Source organism: Bombina bombina, chromosome 2 (genome assembly GCF_027579735.1).
Source record: "Bombina bombina isolate aBomBom1 chromosome 2, aBomBom1.pri, whole genome shotgun sequence".
Classification (NCBI taxonomy): domain Eukaryota; kingdom Metazoa; phylum Chordata; class Amphibia; order Anura; family Bombinatoridae; genus Bombina; species Bombina bombina.
In genome coordinates this window covers 885,200,441-885,218,313 of record NC_069500.1, presented here as the reverse complement: position 1 = coordinate 885,218,313, position 17,873 = coordinate 885,200,441, and the positions used below count along the sequence as shown (strand labels likewise).

General features: G+C 39.5%; 1 protein-coding gene across 2 annotated transcripts in view; it reads left to right on the top strand.

The window, feature by feature from the left end:
* ELP1 (elongator acetyltransferase complex subunit 1) overlaps positions 1 to 17,873 on the top strand; it is a 267,173-nt gene that overhangs the window by 83,866 nt on the left and 165,434 nt on the right. For both annotated transcript variants that reach the window (XM_053703228.1, XM_053703227.1), the window contains exons 14-17: positions 42 to 200; positions 8,228 to 8,334; positions 9,489 to 9,592; positions 13,378 to 13,431. In XM_053703228.1, coding sequence (XP_053559203.1) covers positions 42 to 200; positions 8,228 to 8,334; positions 9,489 to 9,592; positions 13,378 to 13,431 — 424 coding nt within the window. The remainder of the gene's footprint in view (positions 1 to 41; positions 201 to 8,227; positions 8,335 to 9,488; positions 9,593 to 13,377; positions 13,432 to 17,873) is intronic.

Here is a 17,873-nt window from a genome sequence, read left to right as displayed (position 1 = left end):
ACTGACACTTCTATATAAACTAACTTACAAGTTCTTTACAGATTTAAAGAACCTTATGATACTCTGCCTCTGCATTTTCGCTTTCTCACCTGGGTGGGGGATGATACCTTCTTGGCTATCAGCCCAGGACAAGACTCCTCTTACTCAGCCATTAACCAGCTGACGTTGACAGAAGAGGATGGGCAACAGATTAATATTAGGTATATATCATTGTTATACGTATGTATTTAGTCTATTAGTTTTATACACTGTAAATTGTAATGGGCAGTAGGAATGTGCTCATAACAAAAGAGAGGAATATGTAAAATATAAGCCGTAAAGAAACATTGTACATTAGATTTTTCTTTGCATACATTTTTTTTGTAGATGATCCATTCATATAGCTCATCTGGTAGTGTTTTTGTAAAAATATATAGTTTCTCCTGTTAAGTGTGATCAGTCCACGGGTCATCATTACTTCTGGGATATTAACTCCTCCCCAACAGGAAGTGCAAGAGGATCACCCAGCAGAGCTGCTATATAGCTCCTCCCCTCTACGTCACACCCAGTCATTCTCTTGCACCCAACTAATAGATAGGATGTGTGAGAGGACTGTGGTGATTTTACTTAGTTTTTATAACTTCAATCAAAAGTTTGTTATTTTAAAACAGCACCGGAGTGTATTGTTCCTTCTCAGGGAGAATTTGAAGAAGAATCTACCTGAGTTTTTCTGTATGATTTTAACCGGAGTAGTTAAGATCATGTTGCTGTTCTCGGCCATCTGAGGAGTGAGGTAAACTTCAGATCAGGGGACAGCGGGCAGGTTCACCTGCAAAGAGGTATGTAGCAGCATATTATTTTCTGAGAATGGAATTGACTAGAAAATACTGCAAATACCTATATAAAGTAAGTTCAGCCTTAACTGCAGTAGTAGCAACTGGTATCAGGCTGTCATGTATGTATATTTTCACTTCAGTATTCTGGGGAATGGCATTTCACTGAAATAATACTGTTTACATAAAGCTTTAGCCTATTTTGCAGTAAAAACGGCTTGCAGCAGGCTTTTTATGACAAATACATTTATTGATGTTAAACGTTTTTTGCTGGCATGTGAAATCGTTTATTTTTCTGAAGTACTGGGTGAAAACTTATTTGGGCATTAGTTTTATCCACTTGGCGGGCATTTTGTTTGATTTATGACAGTTTACTGATCTCCCTCACTGTTGTGTGTGAGGGGGAGGGGCTGAATTTGGCGCTTTTACTACGCATCAAAAATTCAGTCACAAGTCTGTTCTTCTTCCCTGCATGATCCGGTTCGTCTCTACAGAGCTCAGGGGTCTTCAAAAGTTATTTTGAGGGAGGTAATCACTCACAGCAGACCTGTGAGATTGTGCTTGACTGTGATAAAAAACGTTACATTCTGTACTTTTTTTCTGCTATTAAAGGGCTAGTTATCCATTACTAATGGGAGCAATCCTTTGCTAAAATTGTATTTTTACTGGGAAAAAAGTTTGTTTTCATAAAATTATCTGTTTTATGGTACTTAACTGTCATATCTTTCTGTGCTTCTTAAAGGCACAGTGCGTTTTTTTCATACTATTTATAAAAGTGAATTGAAAAGTATTTCCAAGTTTGCTGGTTATTTGCTAGTGTGTTAAACATGTCTGACTCAGAGGAATATCTCTGTGCTATATGTGCTAAAGCCAAAGTGGAGCCCAATAGAAATTTATGTACTAATTGTATTGATGCTACTTTAAATAAAAGTCAATCTGTACAAATTGAACAGCATTCACCAGACAACGAGAGGAAAGTTATGCCGACTAACTCCCCTCACGTGTCAGTACCTGCATCTCCCGCTCGGGGGGTGCGTGATATTGTAACGCCGGGTACTTCAGGGCGGCCATTACAAATCACATTGCAGGACATGGCTAATGTTATGACTGAGGTTTTGTCTAAATTACCAGAACTTAGAGGGAAGCGGGACCACTCTGGGGTGAGAACAGAGTGCGCTGATAATACTAGGGCCATGTCAGATACTGGGTCACAGTATGCAGAACATGAGGACGGAGAGCTTCAATCTGCAGGTGACGGTTCTGATCCCATTAGAGTGGATTCAGACATTTCTAATTTTAAGTTTAAGCTTGAAAACCTCCGCGTACTGTTAGGGGAGGTATTAGCGGCTCTGAATGATTGTAACACCGTTGCAATTCCAGAGAAATTATGTAGGCTGGATAGATACTATGCGGTACCGGCGAGTACTGACGTATTTCCTATACCTAAGAGGCTTACAGAGATAATTACTAAGGAGTGGGATAGGCCCGGTGTGCCCTTTTCCCCCCCTCCTGTATTTAGAAAAATGTTTCCAATAGACGCCACCACACGGGACTTATGGCAGACGATCCCTAAGGTGGAGGGAGCGGTTTCGACTCTGGCTAAGCGTACCACTATTCCGGTGGAGGATAGCTGTGCTTTTTCTGATCCAATGGATAAAAAATTAGAAGGTTACCTTAAGAAAATGTTTGTTCAACAAGGTTTTATATTGCAACCTCTTGCATGTATTGCGTCTGTCACGGCCGCATCAGCCTTTTGGTCCGAGTCCCTGGAAGAGACTCTTGACTCAATAACTATAGAGGAAATTTCAAACAAGCTTAAAACACTTAAGCTAGCTAATTCATTTGTTTCAGATGCCGTTGTACATCTAACTAAACTTACGGCTAAGAATTCCGGATTCGCCATTCAGGCACGCAGAGCACTGTGGCTAAAATCCTGGTCAGCTGATGTTACTTCTAAATCTAAGTTACTCAACATACCTTTCAAAGGGCAGACCTTATTCGGGCCCGGTTTGAAGGAAATTATCGCTGACATTACAGGAGGTAAAGGACACGCCCTGCCTCAAGACAGAGCCAAGCCGAAGGCTAGACAGTCTAATTTTCGTTCCTTTCGTAATTTCAAGACAGGAGCAGCATCAACTTCCTCTGCACCAAAACAGGAAGGAGCTGTTGCTCGCTACAGACAAGGCTGGAGACCTAACCAGTCCTGGAACAAGGGCAAGCAGGCCAGAAAACCGGCTGCTGCCCCTAAGACAGCATGAATTGAGGGCCCCCGATCCGGGAACGGATCTAGTGGGGGGCAGACTTTCTCTCTTCGCCCAGGCTTGGGCAAGAGATGTCCAGGATCCCTGGGCGTTAGAGATCATATCTCAGGGATATCTTCTGGACTTCAAGTCCTCTCCTCCAAAAGGGAGATTCCATCTGTCAAGGTTGTCAACAAACCAGATAAAGAAAGAGGCGTTTCTACGCTGTGTACAAGATCTTTTACTAATGGGAGTGATCCATCCGGTTCCGCGGTCGGAACACGGACAGGGGTTTTACTCAAATCTGTTTGTGGTTCCCAAGAAAGAAGGAACCTTCAGACCAATCTTGGATTTAAAGATCCTAAACAAATTCCTAAGAGTTCCATCGTTCAAAATGGAAACTATTCGGACAATCCTACCCATGATCCAAAAGGGTCAGTACATGACCACAGTGGATTTAAAGGATGCTTACCTTCACATACCGATTCACAGAGATCATTTCCGGTATCTAAGGTTTGCCTTCCTAGACAGGCATTACCAGTTTGTAGCTCTTCCATTCGGGTTGGCTACGGCTCCAAGAATCTTCACAAAGGTTCTGGGGGCTCTTCTGGCGGTACTAAGACCGCGAGGAATCTCGGTAGCTCCATACCTAGACGACATTCTGATTCAAGCTTCAAGCTTTCAAACTGCCAAGTCTCATACAGAGTTTGTACTGGCATTTCTAAGATCGCATGGGTGGAAGGTAAACGAAAAGAAGAGTTCTCTCGTTCCACTCACAAAAGTTCCCTTCTTGGGGACTCTTATAGATTCTGTAGAAATGAAGATTTACCTGACAGAAGACAGGTTAACAAAACTTCAAAACACCTGCCGTGTCCTTCATTCCATTCAACACCCGTCAGTGGCTCAATGTATGGAGGTGATCGGCTTAATGGTAGCGGCAATGGACATAGTCCCTTTTGCACGCCTACACCTCAGACCGCTGCAATTGTGCATGCTAAGTCAGTGGAATGGGGATTACTCAGATTTGTCCCCCACTCTGAATCTGGATCAAGAGACCAGAAATTCTCTTCTGTGGTGGCTTTCTCGGCCACATCTGTCCAAGGGGATGCCATTCAGCAGGCCAAATTGGACAATTGTAACAACAGACGCCAGCCTGTTAGGTTGGGGCGCTGTCTGGAATTCCCTGAAGGCTCAGGGATCATGGACTCAGGAGGAGAGTCTCCTGCCAATAAACATTCTGGAATTGAGAGCAGTTCTCAATGCCCTTCTGGCTTGGCCCCAGTTAACAACTCGGGGGTTCATCAGATTTCAGTCGGACAACATCACGACTGTAGCTTACATCAACCATCAAGGAGGAACAAGAAGCTCCCTAGCGATGATGGAAGTATCAAAGATAATTCGTTGGGCAGAGTTTCACTCTTGCCATCTCTCAGCAATCCACATTCCGGGAGTGGAGAACTGGGAGGCGGATTTCCTAAGTCGTCAGACTTTTCATCCGGGGGAGTGGGAACTTCATCCGGAGGTCTTTGCCCAAATACTTCGACGTTGGGGCAAACCAGAGATAGATCTCATGGCGTCTCGACAGAACGCCAAGCTTCCTCGTTACGGGTCCAGATCCAGGGATCCGGGAGCGGCCCTAGTAGATGCTTTGACAGCACCTTGGACCTTTGGGAGAGCTTATGTGTTTCCACCCTTTCCGATGCTTCCTCGATTGATCGCCAGAATCAAACAGGAGAGAGCATCAGTAATTCTAATAGCGCCTGCGTGGCCTCGCAGGACCTGGTATGCAGATCTAGTGGACATGTCATCCTGTCCACCTTAGTCTCTGCCTCTGAGACAGGACCTTCTGATTCAGGGTCCTTTCAAACATCAAAATCTAATTTCTCTGAAGCTGACTGCCTGGAGATTGAACGCTTGATTTTATCAAAACGTGGATTCTCTGAGTCAGTAATTGATACCCTGATACAGGCTAGGAAGCCTGTTACCAGAAAGATTTATCATAAAATATGGCGTAAATACCTATATTGGTGCGAATCCAAAGGTTACTCTTGGAGTAAGGTTAGGATTCCTAGGATATTGTCTTTTCTACAAGAGGGTTTAGAAAAGGGTTTATCCGCTAGTTCTTTAAAGGGACAGATCTCAGCTCTGTCCATTTTGTTACACAAACGTCTGTCAGAAGTTCCAGACGTTCAGGCTTTTTGTCAGGCTTTGGCCAGGATTAAGCCTGTGTTTAAAAATGTTGCTCCGCCATGGAGTTTAAACCTTGTTCTTAACGTTTTACAGGGCGTTCCGTTTGAACCCCTTCATTCCGTTGATATAAAATTGTTATCTTGGAAAGTTCTATTTTTAATGGCTATTTCCTCGGCTCGAAGAGTCTCTGAATTATCAGCCTTACATTGTGATTCTCCTTATCTGATTTTTCACTCGGATAAGGTAGTTCTGCGTACTAAACCTGGGTTCTTACCTAAGGTAGTCACTAACAGGAATATCAATCAGGAGATTGTTGTTCCATCCTTGTGTCCTAATCCTTCCTCAAAGAAGGAACGACTTCTGCACAATCTAGATGTAGTTCGTGCCCTAAAATTTTATTTACAGGCAACTAAAGATTTTCGACAAACATCTTCCCTGTTTGTCGTTTACTCTGGTCAGAGGAGAGGTCAGAAAGCTTCGGCTACCTCTCTCTCTTTTTGGCTTCGTAGCATAATACGTTTAGCCTATGAGACTGCTGGACAGCAGCCTCCTGAAAGAATTACAGCTCATTCCACTAGAGCTGTGGCTTCCACTTGGGCCTTTAAGAATGAGGCCTCTGTTGAACAGATTTGCAAGGCTGCAACTTGGTCTTCGCTTCATACTTTTTCCAAATTTTACAAATTTGACACTTTTGCTTCTTCGGAGGCTGTTTTTGGGAGAAAGGTTCTTCAGGCAGTGGTTCCTTCTGTATAAAGATCCTGCCTCTCCCTCCCGTCATCCGTGTACTTTTGCTTTGGTATTGGTATCCCAGAAGTAATGATGACCCGTGGACTAATCACACTTAACAGGAGAAAACATAATTTATGCTTACCTGATAAATTCCTTTCTCCTGTAGTGTGATCAGTCCACGGCCCGCCCTGTTTTTTATGGCAGGTCTAAATTTTTAAATTATACTCCAGTCACCACTGCACCCTTTAGCTTCTCCTTTCTCGTTGGTTCTTGGTCGAATGACTGGGTGTGACGTAGAGGGGAGGAGCTATATAGCAGCTCTGCTGGGTGATCCTCTTGCACTTCCTGTTGGGGAGGAGTTAATATCCCAGAAGTAATGATGACCCGTGGACTGATCACACTACAGGAGAAAGGAATTTATCAGGTAAGCATAAATTATGTTTTTGCTTATTTTTAAATAACATTGTCCTGATTTTCAGACTCCTAAACAAGTTTTAGATGTATATTAATGTAGACAGACTCTTGTTTGTGTAATCTGCCCTTTGGTCGTGTTTGCGCTTCTCGTTTTTCCCAGCCCCTTTCAGTGGGTGTCCCAGCCTAAACTCGTCAACAGTGCTAAACTGGGATATTCTAAATAAGTTTGTAAAAGGTTTTATACCAGATTTTTATATCAGTATCTGTGCATATTCTTCTTTATAGTAGTGTCTATTACATGCCATGGATATTGGGGTATACTGTCTCTTTAAAGGGACACTGAACCCAATTTTTTTTTTTTTTTTTTTCGTGATTCAGATAGAGCAACTTTAAGCAACTTCCTAATTTACTCCTATTATCAAATTTTCTTCATTCTCTTTGTATCTTTATTTGAAATGCAAGAATGTAAGTTTAGATGCCGGCCCATTTTTGGTGAACAACTTGTGTTGTTCTTGCTGATTGGTGGATAAATTCATCCACCAATAAAAAAGTGCTGTCCACAGTCTGAACCCAAAAAAAACTTAGATGCCTTCTTTTTCAAATAAAGATAGCAAGATAACGAAGAAAAATTGATAATAGGAGTAAATTAGAAAGTTGCTTAAAATGTCATGCTCTGAGTCACAAAAGAAAAAAATTGGGTTCAGTGTCCCTTTAAAGACAAGTCTCTCTAATGATGAAGTGGTCGATGTGATGTGGACCCATGTCTAGAGGGAAATGGCTGCACTTCACTGATGTTTGTGCTCCTATTATGCTTATTAGAACTGAAAAAGGGAGGACAACTATGTATAAACAGATTTTATTTCACAGTATTTCATTGTTACACACTGAAGGAACTTATCTTTATTTGTCAAACATTCTGTGGAAGATGTTTCAGCAAGATCTTGTATCACAAGGACACAAGTTAATTCACATAGAGACTGTGCCAAGATCCTGTCTGTGTAGGTTTTTCTCGTACTCAGAGATTCCCCATATCAACTCAATCTGCTACCAAAAAAACAACTTACAGGTTCATCTAATAATTCATTTCTCAGTTCTTACCTGCTATACCCCTTCAGCAAGCAGTGACGTATCTACCTCCCTTCACATAGTGTTAAACCAAATATACATTAGTCATAACAAAGGATTATTAGTTTTAATAACTGGTTATACTGTTAAAGAAAGAAATGTGGGGTAAATTTTATTAAAACTTATAGTGCACTATATATTATGTTCAAGGACGAGCGTTCAGAGCAAAGAACAGTAAAGGTTCAGAATAATTTTATATGTGCAGAATTATATAACATTATTCTGAACCTTTACTGTCCCTTTATGTTAAAATGCTACAAATTTGTCCGAGGACAGTGTTAGCTTGCGATAATATCACAGGCATTTCTACTGAAAGCAAGCAATGTTTAATATAAACATATGATTTAACTGCTTGATTCATTATTTGTGTGTAAAATAATAAAACGTATCTATCTATAAGGCCAACAGCAGACTGAAATATATCTCTAGCATTGCCGTATCTCCCATTCAGAGGGGTAGTGTGGGAATTAAAAAGCTTTGACTGTCTCTTTTATGAACTGTAGGTATAGAACAATCTACTGTAGGAATTTATTTCTCTGCTCCTAATGTGGTGACCAACCCCAGAAAAAGTTGTATTATGTCTTTCTTTTTTTACTGATCAAGCATGTCTCTGTTTTGTTATGGGTGATACCAATATGATCATCGGGTGTTATTGACTCTGTAATGACAATACGTTGTATGTGCTGAATACTGTTTGTTTATAATGATCACATACAGGCAGGGAGGGACCATTAATGGACAAGTGACCAGTCTCTGCTACAGTTCAAAATCCAAGACTTGTGCTCTGCAGACATCAAATGGACAGTTGTGGAAATATTTCTGGGGTGAGTGTTGTGTTAGTAAATTAACTTCTATTATCCATTGTATATTATTTTCTTGGTATCCTTAGTTGAAATGAATATGTACATATCCTACTGGCAGCTGGTGATTAGTGGCTACACCCATATGCCTCTTGTCATTGGCTCACCATATGTGTTCAACTAACTCCCAGTAATGCATTGCTGTTTTGGAGCCGATTTTTTTTTTTTTTTTTTTTTAAATAGGTTTAATTAATTTGCAAGGGTTACAGATACAGTTATATACAAGCAATTGTGAAATAATAAAATACTCTAACATATTAGAGCATTTTCTTTTACCACTTCTACACTTTTATATACCTTTTAAGCCAGAAAACTGTTGATTTTTAATCATTTTTTTTACAATGTTTTCTGAAAATGTAACTAATAGTGAAATGAGGAAGAACAGTATAAATACCCTTCCAGTGACAGAAGCACTGACTTAATTTAGTTGCAACACAGCATTATGTATATAGATTGTGTTCTCTTTAGCCAACAGAATCTGTCACAATGTGGTGAACATTTACACAGTAACAAAAAGTGAACAGACAAAAGGTCTATCATTATTGTTATAGTTTTATACTGATATATAAAGTAAGGACAGGGTTAAAGGGACAGTCTAGTCAAAATTAAACGTTCATGATTCAGATAGGGCATGCAATTTTAAACAACTTTCCAATTTACTTTTATCATGAAATCTGCTTTGTTCTCTTGATATTCTTTGTTAAAAGCTAAACCTAGGTAGGCTCATATGCTAATTTTTAAGCCCTTGAAGGCTGCTTCTTATCTCAGTGTAGTTTGACAGGTTTTCAGAGCTAGTTGGCTCTCGTTTATGTGTGCTACATAGATAACATTATGCTCACTACTGTGTAGTTATTTATGAGTCACCGCTAATTGGCTAAAATGCAAATCTATCAAAAGAACTGAAATAAGGGGGTGGTATTACAAGGTAATCACAAAGGTAAAAAGTATATTAATAGTATATTAATCTAATCATGTTGGTTATGCAAAACTGGGGAATGGGTAATAAAGGGATTATCTTTTTAAGCAATACAAATTCTGGACTAGACTATTCCTTTAAAAAGCTAAATATCTGTTTACCTTTGTTTTAGAAATCAATAACTATGTATTTTGTTTTCCAGAAGCACATACACCTGTTCTGGAGCCGTGGCAAGATGGCTTGGGAAATGATGTCAAATTTCCCCTTCAGTGTGTACAGACGGCCATAGCAACAATAGATGGAGAGGTAGAAATTAAATTACTACTTTTTTTTAATTTAATTTCTCTTTTGAACATCCTCTTGCTATAATGGATACCTGAATTTTGTGCTCTGCATATTTCAGAAATATTTAGTATATAATATTTATTCTAGTGCCAGAGTGCAGTTGTGCTTTTTAACAAAAATGGTTAAAATACTTTTTTTATTTTTTGATAATGTAATGTTGTTTGGATTGGATGCAGATTTTTATGTTGTGCTTTTTTATTTAAAATTTCATGCAATATATATATTTTTTTAATTAAATGACCCCTTCTGTTAATTTGAAACATTTTTTACTTTTCAAAAATTGTGTAATTTTTGGCTGTGTATATAAATGTCTTAATTTTTTTTATATAGTATGGTATGTGTGTTTATGTATTTTCTTTTGTAAGGGCATGTAGTATAAAATAATATTTGTTCTATATGTTTTTATTTCTAAGGAACAACTTGTTACATTTCCAAGGGCAGTGTAAATTTGTTAACATAAAACCATACGGTATTAGCATTGCCCATGTCTTTCTTACGCAAAAGCATCACAAAGACATCATTTCGGTTCTCAGACCTAGTACAAACGCTTCAAGCCTTAAAGGGACATTAAACACTAAATAAATGCTAGATAGAATGATGCATTCAAAGAAAAGATAGGGGTGAGAATAACTTGTAGATTTATTATTTAAAGTTTCATTAGTTGTTTTAAATATTGACAAAATAAGTGTAAAATGTTAGTGTCTATAAAACAATGGGAGCTGCCATGTTGTAACTTAGGTTACCTTCTCTGCTGTGGCCAATTAGAAACAGTTATAAATAGGTCACTAGAGTATGCAGCCAATGACTGTGAGTAATATAACAGTGTTGTGCACTTCCATTTCTAACAGGAACTGAAAAGCTCACAATTTCAGAATGGAATTTCAGGGAAAGGAACATAATAAATAATGAAAGTATATTGCAGAGTTTTTTTATATATACGATTTATCATTTAACCCCTTAACGACTGAGGACGTGCAGGGTACGTCCTCAGAAAAAAGGCAGTTAATGCCTGAGAACGTACCCTGCACGTCCTCAGTGTGGAAAGCAGCTGGAAGCGATCCTGCTCGCTTCCAGCTGCTTTCCGGTTATTGCAGTGATGCCTCGATATGGAGGCATCCTGCAATAACCTTTTTAAGTCATCCGGTGCAGAGAGAGCCACTCTGTGGCCCTCTCTGCACCGGAGATCGGTGGCTACCTGCGTTGGTGGGTGGGAGCCGGACCGGGAGGCGGGTGGCGGCCATCGATGGCCATGTGGATCTGAAGGGGGGCGGGATCGTGGGCGGGGGTGGCTGGGGGCGCGCACGGGCGCGCGCGCGTGCACGGGAGGGTGGGGGCGGGCGCGTGCACGGGGAGGGAGCGGGTGGGAACCGCTACACTGCAGAAAATGGGGAAATAAAAAATATAATAAAAAATAAAATTTAAACAATCAGCAAGGTGGTGGGGGTTTGTCTGTGGGGGGTGGGGAAGCTACACTACAGAAAAAAACAAAAAAAAACCAAAAAAAGCACTTTTTATTGTAAACTGGGTACTGGCAGACAGCTGCCAGTACCCAAGATGGCCCCCAATAAGGCAGAGGGGAGGGTTAGAGAGCGGTTTTGGGGGGGATCAGGGAGGTTGGGGGCTAAGGGGGGGATCCTACACAGTAGCATATGTAAATATGCTAAAAAAAATTTCATTTTTTTTTAAAAACCCTTTTATTTTAGTACTGGCAGACTTTCTGCCAGTACTTAAGATGGCGGGGACAATTGTGGGGTGGGGGAGGGAAGGGAGCTGTTTGGGAGGGATCAGGGGGTGGGATGTGTCAGATGGGAGGCTGATCTCTACACTAAAGCTAAAATTAACCCTGCAAGCTCACTACAAACTCCCTAATTAACCCTTTCACTGCTAGCCATAATACACGTGTGAGGCGCAACAGGATTTAGTGGCCTTCTAATTACCAGAAAGCAACGCCAAAGTCATATATGTCTGCTATTTCTGAACAAAGGGGATCCCAGACAAGCATTTACAACCATTTGTGCCATAATTGCACAAGCTGTTTGTAAATGATTTCAGTGAGAAACCTAAAATTGTGAAAAATTTTACGTTTTTTTTTAATTTGATCGCATTTGGCGGTGAAATGGTGGCATGAAATATACCAAAATGTGCCTAGATCAATACTTGGGGTTGTCTACTACACTACACTAAAGCTAAAATTAACCCTACAAGCTCCCTAAAAGCTCCCTAATTAACCCCTTAACTGCTGGGCATGATACACTTGTGGTGCGCAGTGGCATTTAGCGGCCTTCTAATTACCAAAAAGCAACGCCAAAGCCATATATGTGTGCTATTTCTGAACAAAGGGGATCCCAGAGAAGAATTTACAACCATTTATGCCATAATTGCACAAGCTGTTTGTAAATGATTTCAGTGAGAAACCTAAAGTTTGTGAAAAAATTTGTGAAAAAGTGAACAATTTTTTGTATTTGATCGCATTTGGCGGTGAAATGGTGGTATGAAATATACCAAAATTGGCCTAGATCAATACTTTGGGATGTCTACTAAAAAGAAAATATATACATGTCAAGGGATATTCAGGGATTCCTGAAAGATATCAGTGTTCTAATGTAACTAGCGCTAATTTTGGAAAAAAATGGTTTGGAAATAGCAAAGTGCTACTTGTATTTATGGCCCTATAACTTGCAAAAAAAGCAAAGAACATGTAAACATTGGGTATTTCTAAACTCAGGACAAAATTTAGAAACTATTTAGCATGGGTGTTTTTTGGTGGTTTTAGATATGTAACAGATTTTGGGGGTCAAAGTTAGAAAAAGTGTGTTTTTTTCCATTTTTTCCTCATATTTTATATTTTTTTTTATAGTAAATTATAAGATATGATGAAAATAATGGTATCTTTAGAAAGTCCATTTAATGGCGAGAAAAACGGTATATAATATGTGTGGGTACAGTAAATGAGTAAGAAGAAAATTACAGCTAAACACAAACACCGCAAAAATGTAAAAATAGCCTTGGTCCCAAACGGACAGAAAATGGAAAAGTGCTCTGGTCACTAAGGGGTTAATATTACAATCGCAAAGTGTTTAATGTCCATTCAAAGACAAAATGGGGACAAACTTCCTCTCATGGATTAAAGTTAAACCCTACATTTACAAACCCATATACTTGATTTTGAATTGCATCATATAATGGTGATTATTTCAGTTATATTTAAATAACACAATTTTATTCATTTTTTTTAATGGAAGGATAAATAGTTACTAAGAAAGATTAGATTGGTAATAAATATTTCCGAAATGTGAATTCATTTATATCTAAATATATTTTAAATGATCAATAATTTATATAAAGAAAGGGGAATCAATCTATATCTTTATTCATTCTAATCAATAGTCGTGAATTGAACTTATAGATTCAATATGTCGCTCTTTCTTTAAGAAATTCCACACTATTTCCTCCCACTTCAGTTTACCTATGTGGTTAGAGATCTGAACCCTCAATCTGAAATCCTGTATTCCACGGGTCAGCTCCCCTGTAAAGATTAATGCCACATGGGTATTTGATCAAATATATTTAAAAATCTGTATTACAGGTAACATTTTGAACTTATGTCCTGTTTTTGTAGCCAATCACCAGCCTTGGTGATTGGCTACAAAAGGTTTATGGACCTCTAAATATGAGAAATTTTGTAAAGTTTAAACATAATTTTCCTTGTTAGAACATAAATAACTAATTTATTTTTAATCTTACAGGAGGTTGTTTTAGGTTTAACGGAGAGGTCACGCTTTTTTATAAACAATTTGGAGGTAAGTTTGATTGGAAGTGGAACTGTATTGCTGGGTTTTTAGTTTATTTTTGAAGGAAATGTGTATCAGTTTAATTATGATGTTATACAATTTCTAACTAAACCTATAATACCATTACATACTCCATCCTCTACTCTTAAACTGGTTTCTAATTTAACAAAAATCAGATGATACCTAATCTGTTAAATGGCCATAATAGTCGAAAAATTCCATGCTCTAATTTGTTAGAGCATGTAATTTTAAGATTATCAACCCTAGACCACAGTGTGTTTAAGAGGGGTTGAACACACACTATTAGTGCCGCTTGGGACCTGTGGAGCACTGTTAGCCCCTAGTGGAACCCGCTGCTGATCCAATCAGCAGTGCTAGTCTCACAACTCAGATGTGCAAATAGTGCTGCTGATTGGATCAGAGATGGTTTCTGCTCGGACCAACAGTGCTCTGTGAGTCCCGACTAGTATTTTTACTTTGGAGGGGTTAAACACACAGTAATGTAGGTTTTATAAAATTACATGCTTTTAATGAATCAGAGCATGTAATGTTTTGACTATTATAGCCCTTTAATATTTATTTCTCACCACTTGCCTCCATAAAATGTTGCTTTACCTCCTGGTGCAAAAGACTTTATTAATAGACGATGTCTATTGAACATCTTGTGTAAATGTACTTTACAACTAATATTTTATTTTAAAACGTTTGCACAACAAAAAGTTTCTAAAGATCCATTATATGTAGATTAAGAAAAATGTTTATTAAAATCATGAATATAACATAATTTATACTTGCTAGATAAATTATTTTCTTTCCTGGCATGGAGAGTCCACAAATCCATTCAATTACTAGTGGGAATTCAACTCCTGGCCACCAGGTGGAGGCAAAGAACACCCCAGCAAAGCTTCAAGTATCCTCCTACAATCCCCAGTCATTAAGCCGGGGAATTATGGAAAGAGAAGAAGACGCAAAGGGTATAGAGGTGCCTGAGGTTTAGAAAATGACAAAAAGCTGTCTTAAAATAAAGGCCGGTCAGGGACTCTCCATGCCAGGAAAGAAAATAATTTATCAGGTAAGTATAAATGATGTTTACTTTCCAATGGCATGGAGAGTCCACAAATCCATTCAATTACTAGTGGGAACCAATACCAAAGCTAGAGTCCACAGAATGGAAGGAGTTACACAAGACAGGCAAACCTAAACAGAAGGCACCACTGCTTGAAGAACTTTCCTACCAAAACAAGCCTCAGCTGAGGCAAAAACAGTAAATTTGGAAAAAGTATGCAGTGATAACCAAGTGGCCGCCTTGCAAATCTGTTCCATAGAAGCATACTTTTTAAAGGCCCAAGAGGAAGCAACAGCCCTAGTGGAGTGAGCCATACTTTTCTCTGGAGGCTGCTGTCCAGCTGTCTCATAAGCCAATCGAATAACATTTCTCAACCAGAAGGAGAGAGTAAAAGAAGTGGCCTTCTGACCCCTCCGTTTACCAGAAAAGACAACAAAAAGAGCAGAAGATTGAAGATAATCCTTTGTAGCATGTAAATAGAATTTCAAAGCACGCACAACATCTATATTGTGCAACAACCTATCCTCCTTAGAGGTAGGATTAGGAAAATGAAGGAACAACAATTTCTTGGTTAATATTGCGTTACGAAACCACCTTAGGTAAAAATCCTAATTTAGTACGGAGAACCGCCTTATCCGCATGAAGAATAAGATAAGGAGAATCACACTGTAGAGCCGAAAGCTCAGAAACTCTACTGGCAGAAGAAATTGCCAGTAGAAACAAAACCTTTCAGGACAATAACTTAATATCAACAGAATGCATAGGCTCAAAAGGAGCCTGCTAAAGAACTTTAAGAACCAGATTAAGATTCCAAGGAGGAGCAATTGACCTAAACACAGGCCTGATTCTAACCAAAGCCTGGACAAAAGATTGAACATCTGGCAAAATTGCAAGACACTTTTGCAGAAGAATCGACAGAGCAGAAATTTGACCCTTTAGGGTACTGGCTGGTAAACCCTTCTCCAGGCCCTCCTGAAGAAAGGACAGAATACGGGGATTTCTAACCTGACTCCAAGAAAAACCCCTAGAACCACACCAATGAATGTATTTATGCCATACCTTATAATAAATCTTGCGAGTAAAGCTTATGAGCCTGAATCATAGTCTCAATAACCTTCACAGAAAAACCTTGTCTGGACAAGACTAAGCTTTTAATCTCCAAGCAGTCAGCTTCAGAGAGACTAAGTTCAGATGGAGGAAGGGACCCTGAAGAAGATCCTTCCTCATAGTCAATTTCCACGGGGGGAAATGATGACATCTTCACTAGGTCCGCAAATCAAGTTCTGCGCGGCCACGTTGGAGCTATGAGAATCACCGAAGCCTGCTCCTGTTCGATACGAGCTACCACCCGAGGAAGGAGGGCAACCGGAGGAAACAGATAAAGTAGACCGAAATCCCATGGCACTGCCAGGGCGTCTACCAGAGCTGCTTGAGGCTCACTATGATCTTGCTCCGTATTTTGCTCAGATTTAGAAGACGAGGAAGATCTCTGTCCCTTGAAGTTATGAAAGGAAATTTGAAGTCTGACGAACCTTGGGTCTATTCTTCTTATCCTGTGCTAAAAAAACTCCCTTTCCACCAGTAACCGTGGAAATGATCTCTGCCAGACCAGGACCAAATAAAGTCTTACCCTTAAAAGGTAGAGACAGAAGCTTGGATTTGGAAGTCACATCCGCAGACCAAGACTTTAACCAAAGGGCTATGCGGGCTAGTATGCAAAACTAGAAATCTTGGCTCCCAGCCTAACAACTTGCATACTGGCATCGCAAATAAAAGTATTAGCAAGCTTTAGAGCCTTGATCCTATCTTGGATCTTCTCTATAGTAGTCTCCTCTGAAATTAGATCAGACAATGAGTCACGCCAATAAGAGGCTGCACCAGCAACTGTCGCAATACTAGCAACTGGTTGCCACTGCAAACCCCGATGAAGAAACATCTTAAATAACCTTCCAGTTTCTTATCCATAGAGTCTCTAAAAGAGGAACTATCCTCAAGAGGAATAGTAGTAGAAACAGTGCGCCACAGATCTCGCACTTAATCAGCCACAGGAAACATCTTTTTAAACACAGGAGACAGGTTAAAATGAACACCCGGCTTCTCCCATTCCTGAGATATAATGTCAGACATGCGATCTGGAACAGAAAAAACCTCCACAGATTTAGACATCAAAAACTCTATCCAGTTTATTAGCCCTCTTAGGAGCCTCTGCAACTGTTTCAGAGTCATCCAAAGTAGCTAAAACCTCCTTCAAAAGTAAACAGAGATGCTCCAGTTTAAATCTAAAATTAACCTCCTCAAAATCTACTGCACTAGGAACTGCAGATTCTGAATCCGAGATCTCGCCCTCAGAAGCTGCAGAGGAATGATCCTCACTATATAACTGAGAAAGACTAACCAAATTAGTCTTGACGGAATCAGAACCCATAGAAATGTTCTTAGATTTCCTCTTCCTTTTACCAGAACTAGGTAAAGCACTTAGGGCTGCAGAAACTGCAGAAGTCAACTGCGCAGCAAAATCTTTAGGCAAACAAACACTCCCAGAAACTGACTGAGCGGAACTGCAGGGCACTGCATGTGAATCTGTCAAAGACTGGGACATGTCAGAAGAAAACTGAGACAACCCCTGAACAGCATTATCCTGAGAAAAAGAAGGCTCAGGTAAGGAATCCTTATCCTTAGATAATAAAATCTTATTATGGCAGGGGGAAAATTGCACAGGAGGTATAACCTGGGCATATGCACAATAAAGATATTTATCAAATGACAAAGAAAGCTTGGGATCGGCATCCATAGTAAATAAAATAGTTCTTTATTTCCCTTATACTCTAATTTCAATATAAAAAAATTTGAATAAAATTTTAAACATAGATGAATAATTATTAAAACCGGCACCTCTTCACCCCAGCCATGCTGCAGAGACTCACCCAACCTGTAACCAGGTATCCAATCCACACCAGCAGATAAATCCTGTTCATGCTGCAGATCCTAGAAAGCTGCAAGCATCAGAGAGAAGCGACAGGCAGAAAAAATGATCTAATGCTAGAAAATCCGGTCTGTCTCCTTGAAAATCCGGCTTCCAAACAGCCGGCTAGAAACAAACTGTTCAGCACTCAGGAAGTAACAGAGCGGTAACATGATCGCAAATTCAAAAGTAAGGTGCGGTCCAACAACTTTCTTAAAAAGATATTACCCAAACTAAATAAAAGGTAACCTTGTGCAAACAAATCCCCATAGCCAAAATCAAAAAAGCCTTCACATGACAGAACAGTGCCCTGAACTGCTGCCCAATAAAATCCCCAACCTTTAAAAGTAATAAGTAAATTATTAATAAGTAAATAAGGATCCACCTTGTTCTTTAAGTATCCTTTTTTTAATTATTTTTTTA